Source organism: Mauremys mutica, chromosome 9 (genome assembly GCF_020497125.1).
Source record: "Mauremys mutica isolate MM-2020 ecotype Southern chromosome 9, ASM2049712v1, whole genome shotgun sequence".
In the NCBI taxonomy this organism is placed as follows: Eukaryota; Metazoa; Chordata; order Testudines; family Geoemydidae; genus Mauremys; species Mauremys mutica.
The window spans coordinates 102,180,179-102,199,110 of record NC_059080.1 but is presented as its reverse complement, the minus strand read 5'-3'; the positions used below and the strand labels follow the sequence as shown (position 1 = coordinate 102,199,110).

The following is an 18,932-nucleotide window of genomic DNA, read 5'->3' as shown; positions in this document are numbered from 1 at the left end:
TTGTCCCCACTGTACCATGCTGCACCAAACGGCAGCTGCCTTAATACACTGACAAGAGCAGCCCCCTGTGTTACACACAGCTTCACATGCCACACACGTGCCCTGAAGTCTCAAACCCTACAGCTACGTCCATCTGACGGAGTCCAGTAGCTTACGTGGCCTTTCTGCTGTGTTCCGAGTTATTGCCCATTTCTACAGCCAAGTGGTTGGTCAGCCTCCCCCCAGACGTTTCTTTTTGCATGTACCAAAATCTAGATTTTTCCTACCATTTTCCCTCAGCTGTTCCATTCACAAAACAAACTCTGTTTACGAAACACGGGAGCTGCTAGCAAGTCAGAGTCACGCTTGGTGTGGAACCTCTGCATTTCTACACTCTCAAAGCCTGAGCAGGGGTAGAGAAGGGACAAGGTAAAGCAGTTTAGTAAGCTAAAAAACCCCACAGAACTGTCAAATCGTTGACAAGTTAGGCTGAGAGCGGCAGGTGCACTCAGCTCCAGCCCAACGGGTTTGGAAGGATGCTGAGTTATTCAAAAACTCTCCTGAAAGTCTCTTTTCCAGTTTGGGTAACTTCTCTGAAGGCTGCAAATTGCTTCCTTGAATCACGGAGTTAAATGTGACTCAGACGACACTGATCAGAGATAACCGAGAAAGAGCCAGATGGCAGTTTCCAGAGGAAACATGCGGCTCACTGACATTCACCCCCAAACAATGAGTGAAACTGCTCTGCAAGGCACTTGCACTGATCTCACATCCTCCCTCCCTCCCCGTTGCACAGCTAAGGTCCTAGGGCTGGCACGCTAATGCATGGTCCGAACAAGCACCGCTTTCCGTTGCCCAGAACAACCCTAGACAGCTTGAACTTGGGTTCTACTGATGACGTTAAGACCTTTTTTGTTTCTCGCAGTCCATGCAGGGGCATGAAATCAGGAAACTGCTGCAGAGAGAGGAATTCGGCTTTGGGAGGAGCCAGGTACAGTGTGGAAAGCAGGGTTGCGCATGAGACCTTAATACTTTTCCTTCTTTCCCTTCCGGCCCAGGGCCATGGAATTTAAAGACCCTAGCTGCTCAGGTTTTCAAAGTGACTAGTGATGTGAGGTACTTCCGTTCTGGGATGCCCAATCGGAGGCACCTTAAAAGGAGACAGAACTCCAGGGCTGGGTGCTCAGTGCTTGCTGAAAATCAGTCCTCCCTAAGGACAGTCCAATTGGGCCGCCAAAGTCACTAGACCCTCTTGAAAATCCTGAACAGCGTCTCTTAGCGCTGAAGTGGGAAATGGTTCCAACCCCCAAGAGCTTACAACTTAACTTCACCCAAGATGCAATGGGGGGAGGTACAAGAACACAGATGGGTGGGGGAGGAGGATACAGGAACAAGATTATAATTACTCAGGAAACGCTGGTACCTCCTGCATGATGAGGTGGGAGACCCCAGGCAGCCACCCAGGAGACAGTTTTTGAGTCGTCATCATTTTGGATTATACCGGAAGAAAGCTGCCCCCATCACTAACTGCGGCAGGCCTTTCGCAAGGTTGGATTTTTTGGTATTACATTCTCACTAGGGCCTGATCCAGCCCACACAGAACTCAACGCCCAAACTCCCATTCACGTCAGCGACTCAGGATCAGGCCCCCAATGCATTATACTAAACCCATCAGTGATACAGCAGAGCACAGAGACGTTCGCCGAGGAGACCAGGTTACCGCTGCCTTGCGCTCCAGGGCACATCAGAATTGGTAACATTTTACATCCCCTCTGCACTGCGCGAGGAGCAGGGAGGAGTGAATTGGGCAGACCCCAGCCCTAGGAAACCCAAGAGCCACGCAGTTCCTACAGAGAGCTACAGGAGCTAAGGATGCTGAACACCAAATAGCCTGTGGCTCATTACACGTACAAAACGGTCCTTCAAAACCGTCCCATGGAAAGGATTAAGCAGTCTTTTTTTCCTTCAGTGGATTAGCTCTGCAGGACTTGGTGCCCACTGCCTACCTTTCGACTTTCATTTAAACCGAGTGAGTGCAGAATCAGGCCCTTCACAAAGAGAATCCGGGCACTTCTGTATGCACCGCAGGCTATATTACACACAGCACTAGGAACAGCTGCACGCCCTGAAGATTTGACAGCCACAGAGCGAATATCTCACTAAATATTTGCACTCTTTGGGGGCATTTATTTCCTGTTGTATTCTGGTGCATTTGCTTCTCTACATTAACTCACTTTCTCTTCAGCATTTCAAGTGATGTTGCGCCACGCAAGGGACACACTGGATTTCCCTGACAGGCTGCGCTTCTCATTTCTGCTAAATCCAAAAATAAATTCCTCTCTTCAAATCTGCCAGTTTCCCGCAGTGGCTCCAGTGCAACGCTCGGCAGTGCTCTGAAGAGACAGGGTCGTGCATCTTGGATGCTTCGCTGGCATTTTTAAGCCCTCGACCGTTCAGCACGGTGAAGGGGCTGATATGGCCACTCAGGAGAGAGATGCACGGACAGATGTAAAGGGGGCTGGTAAAGAGTTCGCTGGATAACGTGAAGTGTCAGCTCTCCCAACGCGTCATCACTGGCTCCATCCTTAGAGATAAAACTTAGAAAAAAATATAAGGAGGACAGGACTAAATGAATGAGAGAGAGCTCTCTACGCTCCTCTGGGAAAGATTACGGACTCCATGCTGAGCGCTTCTTCGCTGACTTCGGTAACGTCATTACAGATTATACAGGCCCCGCTCTTGTGAGTACGGACGAGAGTTTTAGCTGTGTGGATGGATACGAAAGCCTATATGTTAGAGACATTATGCAGCCAGAATTGGCAACATTTAGACATACCCTGGAGTGAGGGCCTAGCGCGAGGCCAGAGTCGAAGATGAAACCCAGGGTCTGGGACAGAGTGACAGGCAGAATGGTGCGATTGTCTACAGCGGAGGTGGGCAAACTATGGCCCGCGAGACCATCCTGCCCGGCCCTTGAGCTCACGGCTGGGAAGGCTAGGCCCCGGCTGTCCCCCTTCCCCTGCAGCCTCAGCTCGCCATGCTGCCAGCGCTCTGGGTGGCAGGGCAGTGAGATCCTGCCGGGCAGTGCGGCAGCATGGCTGGCTCCGGTTGGGCAGCGCGACATTGTGGCAGGCTCTGGCCAGGCTGGCTCTGGCCAGGCAGTGTGGCTGCCAGTCCTGGTGCTCTGAGAGGCATGGTAAGGGGACAGGGAGCAGGGGGCCCAGAGGTGTTGGATAAAAGGCAGGCGGTCCCAGGGGGCAGTCAGGGGGCGGTTGGATGGGGCGGAGGTTTGGGGGGGCAGTCAGGGGAAGGGAAACGGGGGTGGTTGGATAGGTGTGGGAGTCCTGGGGGGCCTTTCAGGGTGTGGGGATGTGGATAGTGGTCAGGGGACAGGGAGTGGGGGGGTTGGGTAGGGTCCGGCGGGGGGGGGGGGGAGTTAGGGGCAGGGGTTCCTGGGAGGGGGCGGTCAGGGGAAAAGGAGCAAGGGGGGGTTGAAGGGTCAGAGGTTTTGAGGGGGGCAGTCAGGGGGCAGGAAGTGGGAGGAGGTGGATGGGATGGGGCCAGGCTGCTTGGGGAGGCACATCCTTCCCTACCCAGCCCTCCATACAGTTTTGGAACCCCCGATGTGGCCCTCGGTCCAAAAAGTTTGCCCGCCCCTGCCCTACAGAGTTGGAGAAAGGACGTAGGAGGCAGGACTTGGGGCAGAGGGAGACTTAGGCGCTCGGGTTTAGCCACGCCGAGGTTGAGCCGACAGCTAGACAGTCACAAGGAAGAGGTGGCAGGGATACAAGCAAAGATTTTACTTTGGACAGAAGGAGACGGGTCTGGAGCAGAGAAGGAGAGAGGGCAGCTGAATGTGTGTTTGCAGATGAGATGACCCAGAGATGAGATGTAGCGAGAGAGGAGAAGGGGACCAAGGACAGACCTCTAATCTGGAGAGGGGCTGGGTGAGATCCCCAGAGGACAGGCCACAGGAGCAAAGAGAGAGGTAGGAAGAGAACCAGGAGAGGAAAGTGTCACAGAAGCCCAGACGCGGTTACAGGAAGAAGAGCTCAGCTGATGACATCCAAGGCAGCCGACAGGCCCAGGAGGACGAGGATGGAGTGCTGGCCGGGAAGAGGTCATTTGAGGCTTTGGCAAGAGCGGTTTCAGCTGAGTGCAAGGGGCAGCAGTCAGACCGCAGAGGGTCTAGGATGGGACTGGAGGAGAGAAACGCCAGACCCTGACTAACCAGCACGTCCAATCAGCTCAGAGATAGGAGGGAGATGGGACAGTAGGCGGAGAGCAAGCGGGGTCACGGGTGCGTGGGAGGGTGCGTGGGCTTTCTATGATGGGAGAGGCTACGGCTTTCTTGTATTGTGAGGAGAAAGAGCCACCGTCTAGTGAGAGGTTAAGACAGGGGTGGCCAGCCTCTGGCTCCGGAGCCACATGCGGCTCCTCAGAAGTTAATATGCGGCTCCTTGTATAGGCACCGACTCCGGGGCAGGAGCTACAGGCACCAACTTTCCAGTGTGCCGGGCGGGGGGGGCTCACTGCTCAACCCCCTGCTCTGCCACAGGCCCTGCCCCCACTCCACCCCTTCCTGCCCCCTCCCCTGAGCCTGCTAGGCCCTCGCTCCTCCCCCTCCCACCCAGAGCCTCCTGCACGCCACAAAACAGCTGATTGGGAGGTGCGGGGAGGGAGGGGGAGGCGCTGATCGGCGGGGCTGCCGGTGGGCGGGAGGCGCTGGGAGTGGGAGGAGGGGCTGCTGATGTATTACTGTGGCTCTTTGGCAATGTACATTGGTAAATTCTGGCTCCTCCTCAGGCTCAGGTTGACCACCCCTGGGTTAAGGGGAAAAGAGAGGAGTGCAGAAGAGGTTTTCATTCAGAGCAGTGGGAGAGGCTGCCGCAGAACCATGGAGTGCTTCACAGAAGTCACACGTGGCCATCCCAGCCCAACTCTCTAGGAGCATTTCCATCAGGGACACGCTCTGGTGTCTTGTCCAGTCTAGCTGTGAAAGCAACATCCGCTGCATCCTTTAGGAGTAGATTCTGCAGGAGACCACATCTCACCATCAAGAAACTTCTTAATATTCAGTCCCAATGCTGTTTTTCTCAATTGTATCTCGTTAACTCTTGTTCTAGCCCCTTGTAGCACACTGAGTAATTCCCATCTCTCATTGGTGTGAATATGCTTCAAATATCTGCAGACTTATGTCCCCTTCTCCCTTAGTCATCGCTCAGTTGAACTCCACAAATTATCTCACAACAGTTTCTCATAAGCCAATCCCTCCCCCGACAGCGTTAGTCCTGGTTCAAGGAGGTTGGTTAGTGGGGGGAAGAAGGAGATAAACACTCACCCACGTACATGTGGGCTCCACACTTTACCACACATGGTTTTCAAAACAGATTTTAAAACGGAAGTTAATGGAAAGTGACTCACTCCTACCACACGTCGGCTTTGTCCCACACAGCGGCAACCACAGGGAAAGTTGTCAGCAGTGCACAGACTAAATCCACCACCATCACCAGCTCAAGCCAAAAAAGTTCAAGTTCGACTATTTTATTTGGCCGGGAAAGAGTTATTGGGTTAATTGGTTGCACCGTGGGTTAGCGCACAAATAAAATAATTGTCAGGGCCCAATGCAAAGTCCACTGAGGTCAGTGGGATACCGCTGTGGGTCTTTGGATCAGGCTCCTTCGATACCTGCTGTCATAAATAGTTAGTTAAGGGTTAAGTTTGCACCTGTAAAGGGTTAACACATAGTACCTGGTGAACACCTGACCTGAGGACCAATCAGGGAAGAGAATTTAAAATTCCTAGGAGGGAACTTTTTCTCTCTTGTTCTTGTGTTTGTTGTTCTTAGCCATTTGGAGTTACAAGGGTCCAGATGTTTAATCAAGTCTTCTACAAGTTTCCATCTTTCTGAACTAATTTCTTCTAGTCAAGATAGTGAGTATTAGAAAGGTACTTTGTGTCCTCATCTAATAATCCTATGTTTGCAATTCTGTGTGCTTGTTATTGATTATTCTTAATTCTGCCTGTATTGTTTGTACTGAGAAGGAGAGAAGATTCTCTCCAGAAATTAGTAAGGTTATACCCTATGAATGTCCAGCTTGGATTCATAGAGACTGTGTATTTTCTTGTTTTCCTTTTAATAAATTCTTTCTATAAAGATTTGATTAAATCCCTTCTACTGTGGATACAGGGGGAGGGGGCTAAGAAACTCTCTCTCGGTGGCGAGACAAGCTTATCTCCGGGCAGAGAGGGGAAGGAGGAGACGGGAAGGTTTCTCCCTCTGTGAGTTGATCTGTGTTTCCCCAGGGAACGCCTTTGGAAAGAGGAGAGAGGAAAACAGGGGTGTCCCGGCCCACGTAAATTGACCGGGTGGTGGCGGCAAAAAGGGGACCTACCCTAGGATTTTAGGGTGGGGGGGATACATGCTGGTCCTCAACTTGAAACCCCCCAGTTTCAAGTGAGGATGAGACCATGACATGGTGGCAGCGGTCTTCCGAACCCAGAGACAGAGGCACGGCTTTTCTACCAAAGGCACTCTGAGGCAGTTTTTTTTTTTCAGCTGGGCTAAGCTGAAAAGAGCTATTCTCTTCTCCTAAAGCAGGACTGCAGGTTAGGAGGGAGAGATACCCCGAAGACAAACAGACACAGATGGGTATCATCCACCCTTCTACCAGTGCATGGGCATCTCCAGTGGTTCTAGTTCCCAAACCAGATGGGAAAATACGCTTTTGCGTGGACTACTGTAAGCTAAATGCTGTAACTCGTCCAGACAACTATCCAATGCCACGCACTGATGAGCTATTGGAAAAGTTGGGATGTGCCCAGTTCATCTCTACCATTGATTTAACCAAGGGGTACTGGCAAGTACCATTAGATGAACCCGCCAGGGAAAAATCTGCCTTCATCACCCATGCAGGGGTGTATGAATTTAATGTGCTTCCGTTCGGACTGCGGAATGCACCCGCCACCTTCCAAAGGCTGGTGGATGGTCTACTAGCGGGATTGGGAGACTGTGCAGTTGCATACCTCGATGATGTGGCCATTTTTTCTGATTCATGGCCCAAACACCTAGAACATTTAAAAATGGTTTTTGAGCGCATCAGGCAGGCAGGACTAACTGTTAAGGCCAAAAAGTGTCAAATAGGCCAAAACAGAGTGACTTACCTAGGACACCAGGTGGGTCAAGGAACCATCAACCCCCTACAGGCCAAGGTGGAGGCTATCCAACAGTGGCCTGTCCCAAGGTCAAAGAAACAGGTCCAATCCTTCTTAGGTTTGGCCGGATATTACAGGCGATTTGTACCACACTACAGCCAAATCGCTGCCCCACTAACTGATCTGACCAGGAAAACCCAGCCAAATGCAGTTAAGTGGACTGATGAGTGTCAGAAAGCCTTTACCCAGCTTAAGGCGATGCTCATGTCTGACCCTGTATTAAGGGCCCCGGACTTTGACAACCCCTTCCTAGTTACCACCGATGCATCTGAACGTGGAATAGGAGCGGTACTAATGCAGGAAGGACCGGATCACAACTTCCATCCTGTCGTGTTTCTCAGCAAGAAACTGTCTGAGAGGGAAAGCCACTGGTCCATCAGTGAAAAAGAATGTTACGCCATTGTGTATGCCCTGGAAAAGCTACGCCCATACGTTTGGGGCCGGCAGTTCCAGCTACAAACTGACCATGCTGCGCTAAAGTGGCTTCACACCAACAAGGGAAACAACAAGAAACTTCTCCGCTGGAGCTTAGCTCTCCAAGACTTTGACTTTGACATTCAACACATTTCAGGAGCTTCCAACAAAGTTGCTGATGCACTCTCTCGTGAAAGTTTCCCAGAATCAAGTGGCTAAAAAGTGTTCTTAACACGTTTTCATGCTTAGTAGTCTATGTAATAGTGCATGTGTTTTATTACTCTGTTTGTTTTACAGTTCTAGGAGGAAATCACTGCCAGTGGATCCCACTGTGGCGATTTGGGGGGCGTGTCATAAATAGTTAGTTAAGGGTTAAGTTTCCACCTGTAAAGGGTTAACACATAGTACCTGGTGAACACCTGACCTGAGGACCAATCAGGGAAGAGAATTTAAAATTCCTAGGAGGGAACTTTTTCTCTCTGTTCTTGTGTGTGTTGTTCTTAGCCGTTTGGAGTTACAAGGGTCCAGATGTTTAATCAAGTCTTCTACAAGTTTCCATCTTTCTGAACTAATTTCTTCTAGTCAAGATAGTGAGTATTAGAAAGGTACTTTGTGTCCTCATCTAATAATCCTATGTTTGCAATTCTGTGTGTTTGTTATTGATTATTCTTAATTCTGCCTGTATTGTTTGTACTGAGAAGGAGAGAAGATTCTCTCCAGAAATTAGTAAGGTTATACCCTATGAATGTCCAGCTTGGATTCATAGAGACTGTGTATTTTCTTGTTTTCCTTTTAATAAATTCTTTCTATAAAGATTTGATTAAATCCCTTCTACTGTGGATACAGGGGGAGGGGGCTAAGAAACTCTCTCTCGGTGGCGAGACAAGCTTATCTCCGGGCAGAGAGTGGAGGGAGAAGATGGGGAGGTTTCTCCCTCTGTGAGTTGATCTGTGTTTCCCCAGGGAACACCTTTGGAAAGAGGAGGGGGGAAAACAGGGGTGTCCCGGCCCACGTAAATTGACCAGGTGGTGGCGGCAAAAAGGGGACCTACCCTAGGATTTTAGGGTGGGGGGATACATGCTGGTCCTCAACTTGAAACCCCCCAGTTTCAAGTGAGGGTGAGACCATAACACCTGCCTTCGGAGGATCTCAAAGCTTATTATAAACACTAACTAGTTAATCCCCATAATACCGCCTGAGGCATGGTGCATTTAAAAGGCAGAGTAACTGATTCACAGAGAGATCCGTGAGGTCAGACAGTGTGTGTGCGCGCACGCACAGGGTAAGGGGGGAGATACAGATGCTGAGATCAGAATGTAAGTTATTACAACCATGATAGCAGTACTGGGGACCCACTGCGACTTTCTACTGTGATCTAAACAGACACACCAGAGAAAAGGGATGGCAGACATGGAGCTGACACAAAGAGATGAGCAATCGATCCAAGGGCACACAGGGAGTCTCTGAACCCACATCTCCTAGATCCTAGTTCAGTGTTTTAAGCATAAGAGCCGCCTCCCTTCCCCCAGAGACTCTCACATTTTGAGCTTGAGCTAAATGTAGCTGAGGAGGCCAGCAGGCTGGTGTAAAACTAGCCAGCTGCCTGGCACACAGATTGTCAAGTTCAGGGGCTCGGGACTAGCGCAGTGTGAAGCTGTTCATCTGAGCATTGCCGGCCTCAGTGGGAGAGTCACATGAGCCTTGCAGAGGATTTGACCTGGGCTAGAAACACCTGGTTCCTTACTCCAAATACTTTTCTCTGAACAAACAGGCTCAACTTGGAAGTCTCTGAGAAAACAGGAGGCAAACCCTTGCAAAACAGGGCCATTTCCTCCAAAACTGAAAAGCATCATCATCGCCCGCCTCCACGCAGGCCCCATGGGCAGGGCCCTGCTTTTCCTCAAGCAGCCTATTACAGTCCAGGAGGGGGGGACACCTGAGTTTTCCCTGCTCTCCTTTCAGGATCAGGGCAGGAGAGAGACGGCTTCCCTGAAGCCGAGGCCCCATGTACCTCATACTTAGGGCCCTTCGGTTTTGGTTATTTTATTTTTCCCAGGAATTTACCAGTGTTCATACCTGCAACAACAAAAATAGATGAAAATCGGTGGGAAAAAAACTATTGAGAATTTGTCTAGGTAAATATCTGCTTTATTTTGGTGGAGGGAAGGATGGGGGAGGGAGTATTGATTAGATTAATGCTTTGATGAATGGAATTCAATGTGGCTTGCTGCAGAACTAAAACAGAACTGAAAACCACAATGCCACCTCTGAGTTTAAGAAAACAATATATCCCTAATCCCCAAAAGAAAAGTTTTATTTGAAAAAACAGTTTACTGTTGTAGACTTGGAACTATTAGGCTATAAATATTAACATTTGATAATTGGGCCATACCATTTGCAGCGCATACACGCGACTCCGTCCTTTTCTCCCGTTTTTGTTATTTTTAATTTTCTTCCCATTGTAGTATGTCAGATCTTTAAATCGTTATCTGCTAACAGCTTGAAATGTGTGTGTGGTGGGCGTGAGATTCATCAGTAGCTTCAGATGCTCACACACTTCAGAGCTTGTGCGCGTCCCTGTTTGTTTATTGTGCGTATCCTGAGCCTAGACTAATACATGGCCTCATTCAACAGGCAGCTCTGCATATACACACAGACTCGTGTGTTTTCGTAACACAGCTCTCATGCAGCTTATTGTATTTTCATAATAAAACAAGTTATTTTTATACATTTGAATAATACAAACGTAGGGTGAAAATTAGAAAAAAAACCAAATATTTTGTGTAAAACCCGGGATTTTTTGGGTAGAAATCGGTTTAAACTGAAAACGATGGGGCCTACCCCAACTCTACCATGCAGAAGCAAAGGAATCAACTGGCTGCCTGCAGAAAGCATTGGAGCCAGGGGGGAGCATACAGACAGCCCTCAGCCCAACACTGTTCTTCCTAGGGCAATGTCCTGCCTAGCTACAGACACAATCCCCAGCAGTGTCAGGTGTGAAACGGGGGATGGGAGAAGGCACTCAAGCCTGTTTGTTCAGGGGAAAGTTTTTGGAGCGAGGAACCAGGTGTTTCTAGCCCAGACCAGGCTCTTTAAAAGGCCCATGTGAATCTCACACCAGGCCAGCAATGCTCAGATGAACAGCTTCCCATGGCAACTTACCCACAGCTCTAGTCACAAGCATGATGAGTCCCAGCCAAGCTCCTACTGAATTTGTGCACTTCAGAAAACCGCTTACTGTTCACCAGGGCCGATTGTGAAACAGTGACCCAGACCCTATATAACCCAGTAGCATCAGTAAATCTGGGCAGATTCCAAGAGAGATTGAGAGACCCAGAACACTGACCCGGCCATCTGCCCGCTTCAGAGTCAGCAGCCACGTGGCTCTACTAGCGAGGGTCTCAGTGAAGGTCAGGGGAAGCTGCAGCGGTCAGAGGGCAGGTGGTGGGGGAGGAGAAAGGGGAAGAGAGAGGCTGATGCTTAGAACAAAGTTGTATTCAATCATATAAGAGAGCTGTACACCGGGAGCCAGGCAGCCTGCCTGCCCCGAGAAAACCCTCGCCAAGACAGAACATATCCATATAAGCCTTTCCTGTTCCCCCAAGGCAGCAGCTGTGCCTGCCACGGGCACGTGCAGAGAAGCCAGGCAAGCTGGCTTTTGAAACTACAGCTCAGTGTTTGTAAAAAAAAGTCAAATTAGAGCTTCAATGAGAGCGGAATTCCTAATGCAGCCATTGCCACGGCCACCCGCCCACAGGGCCGCACTGAAACAGTCAGGCCTTGTCTACACTGGGGGCTTAGCGACAGAGCACAGATGTGCTACATGGGTGTGAAGTGTCATGTGACCCAGTGCAGCTTAACCCAGCTCCAAATTGGGGGACTCAGCTGGCGGCAAACCCAGGGTCCAGAGAGGTTGGTTTGTGTCAGAGGGCAGGTGCCTGTTGGAAACAGGAAGGGGAAACAAATGACCAGAACTGGCACAGGGGACTGGAAATACGCAGCTACAGAGCTGTTCACCAGTTCAGATCCACTTGGCATCACAGACAGTGAATGAACATTGTAAACCAAGCTGGGAGGTTCTTCTAAAAGATCTGCTCTAGGCGTTATTCCAGGATAGTTCTGTGGCCTGTGTTGTACAGGGGGCCAGACCAGAGGATCACAGTGGTGCCTTCGAATCTATGCTATGTTCTCGTTGTGTCTCTGCCCCAGACGGCAGGTGTCTGCGTCACAAAGCCAGAGGTATAACTCTCAGCCTGGCAGAGGCAGCAGCAACCAAATGGACCACGGGGACTCAACTATCCTGGAAAGAGAGGTGGGATCTGTGCAGGTCTGGGGGATCCCTGTGAGTATGTCTACACTGCAAGATAAGCCCAAGATTACTAGAACTCGAGTTAGCAGACCCTGGGTTTGTTAGCCTAGGGCTTGAGTGTCTATACTCATCTGTAACCCCAGGTTAGGAATTGCCGAACCCTGGGTCCCAACCCGGGGCTCCAGCATCTGCATTGCACTATGCAGGCCTAAGTCCAACCGCCCCAGACTTCCTAGCGCCCGCCCCAAATGTGGTCATTCTAGCCCTGTGTTCGTGGTGCAACCACCATGCTTGGCTGTCGAGAGGACAAAGAAAGTCAGTCCGTGGGATACTTTTGGCAGACTCCTAGAGCACAAATCCAACAGGGCTGCGTCTACACTGCTTGAACTGTGGATCCCAGACTGACTCAGGGTCAGAGTCTCCATTCCCATAGGGTCCTGGAGCCCTTGGTCCAATCCCTGACTTAAGTGGATTTATGTGTAGACAGAAGGAGGGTTAGGCTTGAGCCTGAGCTCAAACCCAGGGCTTACACTACAATGTAGATGTGCCCTAAGAGATAATAGTTTGGATCCCCCAGTGCCACCCTGACTCCAGCCCACCTGCCCCCCCTTAGGATACACACGTGTGTACTGCATCCATGAGGTGATATGCAGTGGTTAAAGCCGATTGGAACAGGGTGGGGCACTGTGGAGAAGGGCTGGTTATTTAAGCCAGGGAGAAGAGGGAGAGCTGCGTTTTTCCCTCCACACAATTCCCTTGCTTTAACCCCCGGTGTTATGCCAGGGGATGGGGATCAGTCTGGCACGCAACTACTTGCATCACAAGTCAGTTTCAAAAGTAACTGATTAGGAATAATTGTCTATCGCCAGCATGCTTTTGTCCCAAAGGCTCTCAAAAAGGCCTCATGAAATAGGCATATGGATCTTTTCACTGTCCCCGTGCAGCCACCTCTGGGATGGAACACGACAGCGGTCAAACAGCACACAGTAACACTGCCCAAAAGCTCAGGGCTGGGAAGGAAAAAGATTGTTTCCTCTTAAAACTGCAAATATGAACCCAGTCAGGAAATAGCTCAAGACGAAACTTGGCCAGGCACCGCATCTAACATGACTACTTCTGATAAATATTAGTATGGTTTCCTTATTGACCACAATGGTCAGAAACTTCTCTTTACATCTCGTCTCAAAGATGGCAATTCCAACAGCAAAGTGGCTTCTAATACTGGGCTGAAGCACTGCGGCCTAGGCTACACTGGAAAAGGTTTGCCAGGATAGGTAGGTAGAAGCAGCTTCTACCGCCAAAGAGTTCTGGTGGAGCCTATACCAGCTCCCCAAAAGAAGTAAGTTATACTGCCACAAAAGTGCTTTTGCTGGTATTGCTGCATTTAGGGCTTTTACGGATATAAAAATATCCATTAAAAAAAAAAACTTAACTGATACCACTATTGATTCACAGATTCTAAGACCAGAAGGGACCATAGTCATCATCTAGCCCAGAAATGGGCAAACTACGGCCTGCGGGACCATCCTGCCCAGCTCTTGAGCTCCCGGCCGGGGGGGCTAGCCCCTGCCCCACAGCCTCAGCTCAGTGCCGCCAGCGCTCTGGGCGGTGGGGCAGTGCGCTCCTGACGGGCAGCGCGGCGGCGTGGCTGGCTCCAGCTGGGTGGCGTGGCTGCCAGTTCTGGTGCTCTGAGTGGCATGGTAAGGGGGCAGGGAGCTGGGGGAATTGGATAGGGGATAGGGTCCTGGGGGGGCAGTTAGGGGCGGGAGGTCTCGGGAGGTGGTGGTCAGCGGACAAGGAGCAGGGGGGTTGAATGGGTCAGGGGTTCAGAGGGGGGCAGTCAGAGGGTGGGAAGTGGGAGGGGTCGGATGGGGGCGGGGGCCAGGCTGTTTGGGGAGGCACAGCCTTCCCAACCTGGCCCTCCATACAGTTTCAGAACCCCGATGTGGCCCTTAGGCCAAAAAGTTTGCCCACCCCGATCTAGTCTGACCTCCTGCAGAGCACAGGCCAGAGAGAACCGGCAACGTTATTCCCAGAGCAGGGTCTTGTAGAAAAAACATTCAATCTTGATTTTAAAATTGCCAGTGATGGAGAATCCACCATGACCCTTGAACTGTTCCAGTGGTTAGTTACCATCACTGTTCAAAACATACTCCTCATATCCTACCTTCAACTTCCAGCCACTGGATCTTGTTCTACCTCTGTCTGCTAGACCAAAGAGCATGTTACTAAATACTTGTTCCCCGTCTAGGTACTGCTAGACACGAGGAGCTCAATCTATTTAGCTTTACAAAGAGAAGGTTACGGGTGACTTGAGCGCAGTCTGTCGCTATAAGGCAGGTTCTAATTTTTTAATCATTCTCACAGCTTTTCTCTGAACCATCTCTGATTTAGAGCATCCTTCTTGAACTGTGGGCACCAGAACAGGACACAGGATTCCAGGGACAGGCTCACCAGTGCCATCTACTCCTACTCCAGATTCCCCAGTTTACATATCCCAGGTGCACATTAGCCCTTTTGGCCACAACATCACACTGGGAGCTCATGTTCAGCTGATTATCCAGAACTCCCAAATCTTGTATCAGAGTCTCTGCTTCCCAGGAGAGCACCACCTATCCTGTACGCATGGCCTACATCCTTTGTTCCCAGATGTACACATTTCCTTTTAGCTGTGTTAAAATGCACATTGCTTACTTGCTCCCAGCTTAAGGAGCAATCCAGATCACTCTGTATCAGCAACTTGTCCTCTTTGTTATTTGCCACTCATCCAATTCGTGTGTCATTTGCAAACGTTATCAGTGATGATTTTGTTTTCTTTCAGGTCACTGATAAGTGCCATGAACAGATCCTTGCGAGACCCCACTAGAAACACACCCACTCAATGATAATTCCCCATTTACAATTGCATTTTGAGAGAGTTTTAATTCATTTAAATGTGTGCCAAATAGGTTTTATGAATCAAAATGTTGTGGCGTACCAAGTCAAAATGCCTTGCAGAAGTCCAAGTATATTGCACCAAGACTGTTACCTTCATCAACCAAATCTGTAGCCTCATTTTAAAAAAAGGGGGGGGGGGAAGGGGGTTCTGTCAAACTAGCTTCTTATTTTCCATAAACCCATGTTGACTGGTATTAATTATATTACCCTCCTTTATTCTGCCCTATCTAAGCCACTCCCTTATCTTGCTCAGGATCCATGTCAGACAGACAAGCCTCTAATTATCCAGATCATCTCATTTATTCTTTAAGTGTCAGCAAAATACTGGCAAAAGATTAAGTGTAGCTCTGTCTTTAATAAGAAGTCATCTGTGGATCTGAATAACCAGCACCACTTCCTGCAGCATCTAGCTACACTTCTTAGATTATCCATCCAAGGACAGAATCAGCTTAACATTTCTTAGTTGAGATGAGATTTTATATGACCGCAGCACTAAAACAGCAACGAGACCCTTATTCTTCCAAGAAGTACCATGGCATCTTATTGTCACAATGACTAGACCCTCAGTGATAGTTCTCATCTGAGGGACAGTTAATGAGAAATAAAGAAACGAAAGCAAAGAGACTAGTAAAATGATCTTCCAACCCGTTAATGAATCACCAAACTGACCTTTGTCCCAAATAAACAGAGTGGACATTTCTCCAAAAGGACGGACAGTGATTTTCTGCATCTGGAATAAATGTTTCCCTGGTTATGGGAGCTGCTCTGTTTCTTCCCTTTGTGTGGTGTCACAAGCAGATGCTAGAAACAGGGAGGTCAGTAATGAAGCGATCTATTCTAAACAAAGCACAATTGGGGTTCAACACTTTCCATCAGAATAAAACCTGATGAATTATGTTCCCAGTAAATTAAAGGTACTGGACTGAGACTTTACAGAACACAAAGGCTCCACTCACCCTGCACGTTTTAGCCACGTTGTAACACTCTCCTAGTCAAATTGTTATTTGGCACTAAGGGTGAAATCTTGGCTCCATTGAAATCAATGGGAGTTTTGCCATTAACTTAAGTGGGCGAAGATTTCACCCTAAATCTTCCGCACCTGAATGCTACCATTCTCCATTGGAAACAAACAGGAGCATTAACACAAAATTCTTAGGGTTTGGCCTGTTTCCCCTCCATCTACTTAAGTTTTTAAGACTAAACTGGATCTTCAAGTGTATGCTTGCTACTTTGTATTAACTTTGAAAAAAATACTATTGGCTACAGACTTGGAAACACGTCTAAGATGTTTTGAATGCATGTCCACAGTAATTCTAACATCCACCACTCTCACTAACACTGGTGTAAATCCAGAGTAACTCCTTTGGCTGGTGAAGTTACTAAAGATTTACTCTGTTGTAAGCAAGAATGGAAGCTGTCACATCCGAAGAAGTGAGCTGTAGCTCATGAAAGCTCATGCTGAAATAAATTTGTTAGTCTCTAAGGTGCCACAAGTCCTCCTGTTCTTTTTGCGGATACAGACTAACACGGCTGCTAAACTGAAACCTGTCCCGTAAATAATACTTTTCATCTGAAGACCTCAGAGCACTTTTAATACCCAACAGCACCCTTCTGAAGTAGGCAGGTATCCTTATCCCTGCTTTCCAGATGGAGAAATTGAGACACTGACTGGTTGAGCTGGGGACCGAACCCAGAACTCCCAGTCCCCAGGCCTTTGCTACAGTTACTAGATCACACCCGCTCTGAGTAGGGGTTAAACTGTAATTCTCAACAAAAAGAACAAAAAACAGGGTTGTTTTCCTTCTAGAACAATGCAAACCCAAGAAAGCCGGGAGAGGTAAAATCCCAGCTACACTGCAGTCTAATTAGATATTTATCCTGCACTCATAACCACTGCATCTGAGCACAGATAAGATCTGTGATGCTGGGGGGCTGGGTTACCACACGGCTAGTCCAGACACAGTCAAAAACACATTTACAGGACTGACCCACGTTTCACCCACGTCTTTGAACCGTGACACATGGGGCACCATTAAAGCGTAGTTAAATCTTACAGCATGCATGGAACCACAGTGTGGTTTAACCCGATCCTGGGCACCATTCGTCTGACAACAGACATTGGCCCAAGAGATGAATTAACCTCTTCGCCCTCCCCCTCTGTTCCCAAGGCTCAGCCCCTAACCTGCTGGGGCAAGGGCTGTGAGGAGCGGATCTGCATATCAATGGCATGAATAGGCTCCTAGCTATTGCATAGCAAGGCTCATTGTCTGCCCTGCTTACAGATGTGCTGGAGTGTCCCGTCCCCCCCCCATCTCTCCATACCCCCGCCCCCGGGGACAATAATAAATCCTGAGCCCCTCCACCGGATCGATACAAAGGCTCCAGCCCCCCCTGCCCAGCTCTGCGGAGTTTACAAAAGGAGACGTGCGGCTGCTTTTGTCTCCAGCCAGACACTGGCCCTGGGGGCACATCCAGGACGGTGAAATTGCAAGTGACAGGCGGATCTCCGGGAAGCTGAAAGCGTCGCCTGATTTGCCTTTGCTGAATCCCAGGCCCCTTCCTCCCCCGGTGTAGGGCCGGTAAAAACACACCCGGCATAAGTTTAAGCCAATACAGGCTGAACAAAAAGCCGGATCTCCACACGGGCTCCCTCAGCCTCCGGAGCATCTGACCTTCCCCAGCCTGCAACCCCCCATCTTACTGTCAGGTCAAAGCGGTTCCGCAAAGCGCCTTCTGCCCCACGGCCAGCACTGCGGCTGGGTTTCTGCTCGGAGCTTAGGGGAGAGGCCAGTGCCCAGCAGGATCGGGGGGGCTGGGGGAAGCGGTTCCCATCACAGGCGGGGTTCACCGTGTGGTTCACTGGCTCTCAGCATCCCGCGCTGTGGGGAATGTCCCAGCCCCCCTGCAGGAGCTCAGCCATCGGATCCCCCCCTCCGTGGGGCCCAAGGGTCGGGGCTCGTCCCCTCTGCCCAGCGCCTACCAGGTCTCAGCGCTGGACGCCTGCCCTGGATGGGGCGGCGCTGGGGTTTTGCTCCTGAGCAGCAGGCAGCTCCCAGGCCTGCCAGCCAAACCCCCGGAGGGACAGAGTCACATTTCACAACACAGACAGCACAAGACCCACACTGACCCACACACACACACTCTCTCGCCATTCATCCCTGACCACTCCTCCTCTTTTAGCATGCAGAACTATTAACCCCCCCCCCGCAGTGTGTGTGTGTGTGTGTGTGTGTGTACGTACACACACACAGAGAAACTCCACCGCTTCCCAGGAACGTCCGACTCCAGGCACAGGGGGTGGGGGACTCAAACCTCCCGCTGACCCCTGGGCGGGGAGAACCCCCACCCCGCCCGCCAGCTGGGCTCCGGGGAGGGGGCGGGCAGCGCCTCACCTTCCTTCACGCCAGGTAGCTTGGACTGATCGATGCTGATTTCAGCCATGTTGGGATCTTGCGCTTCCTCCTGCTCCAGCTGCGGCGGGCTGCGGGCCGGGGGGGCTCCGCCCCTGCGAAGCGATCTGCACACGGGGGGGGGGTCGATCCGGGGGCTCTCGCTAGGGCTGAGCGTTGGCTGCAGCGATTGGAGCCGGGGGGGGGAGGCAGGGGAGACACTCACAGCCACTGATCTGTCCCCCCCCGCCCCCACCAGCCTCCCCCCAAAGTGCCCAGCCGCCGCCGCCGCCGCCTCCTTCGCGCCACCGCTCTTAACACCTCCTCCGGGAATCGATACAATGTAACTGGAGCCAGGAAACGGACACTGGGCGTTCTGTACGGAGCGGGAGACGGGACAGAAAGCAGCGGGGGCGGGGCGGGGGGAGCGGCAGGTTCCTAACCGCAGCCGCACGGAGCTCACACGCTGGCAGCCCGGCGCCTGGTGCCTTTTCCCTTCCGAGTTAAATGCCCCAGGAGCGCAGCACGTGGTTCCCTCCCCACCCCGCTGCCCAGTGGTGCCCAAGCGAAAGCGATCAGGAGCCAGGGGCTGTGAATAGGGTGACCATTGGGACGGCCCGGATTTGGGGGTCCTTTGCTTATATAGGCTCCTATAACTCGCCCCCCACACAGACACACACCCTGTCCCG

General features: G+C 50.6%; 1 protein-coding gene across 3 annotated transcripts in view; it reads right to left on the bottom strand.

Moving 5' to 3' along the window:
* CCDC50 (coiled-coil domain containing 50) overlaps positions 1–18,641 on the bottom strand; it is a 55,717-nt gene extending 37,076 nt beyond the window's left edge. Inside the window, exon 1 of one of the 3 annotated variants that reach the window (XM_045030058.1) lies at positions 18,247–18,641. In XM_045030058.1, the coding sequence (XP_044885993.1) occupies positions 18,247–18,295 (49 nt within the window). In that variant the 5' untranslated portion in view covers positions 18,296–18,641. The remainder of the gene's footprint in view (positions 1–18,246) is intronic. The other 2 variants (XM_045030057.1, XM_045030059.1) reach the window with 2 other exon arrangements.
* Between the last annotated feature and the right edge of the window lie 291 nt (positions 18,642–18,932).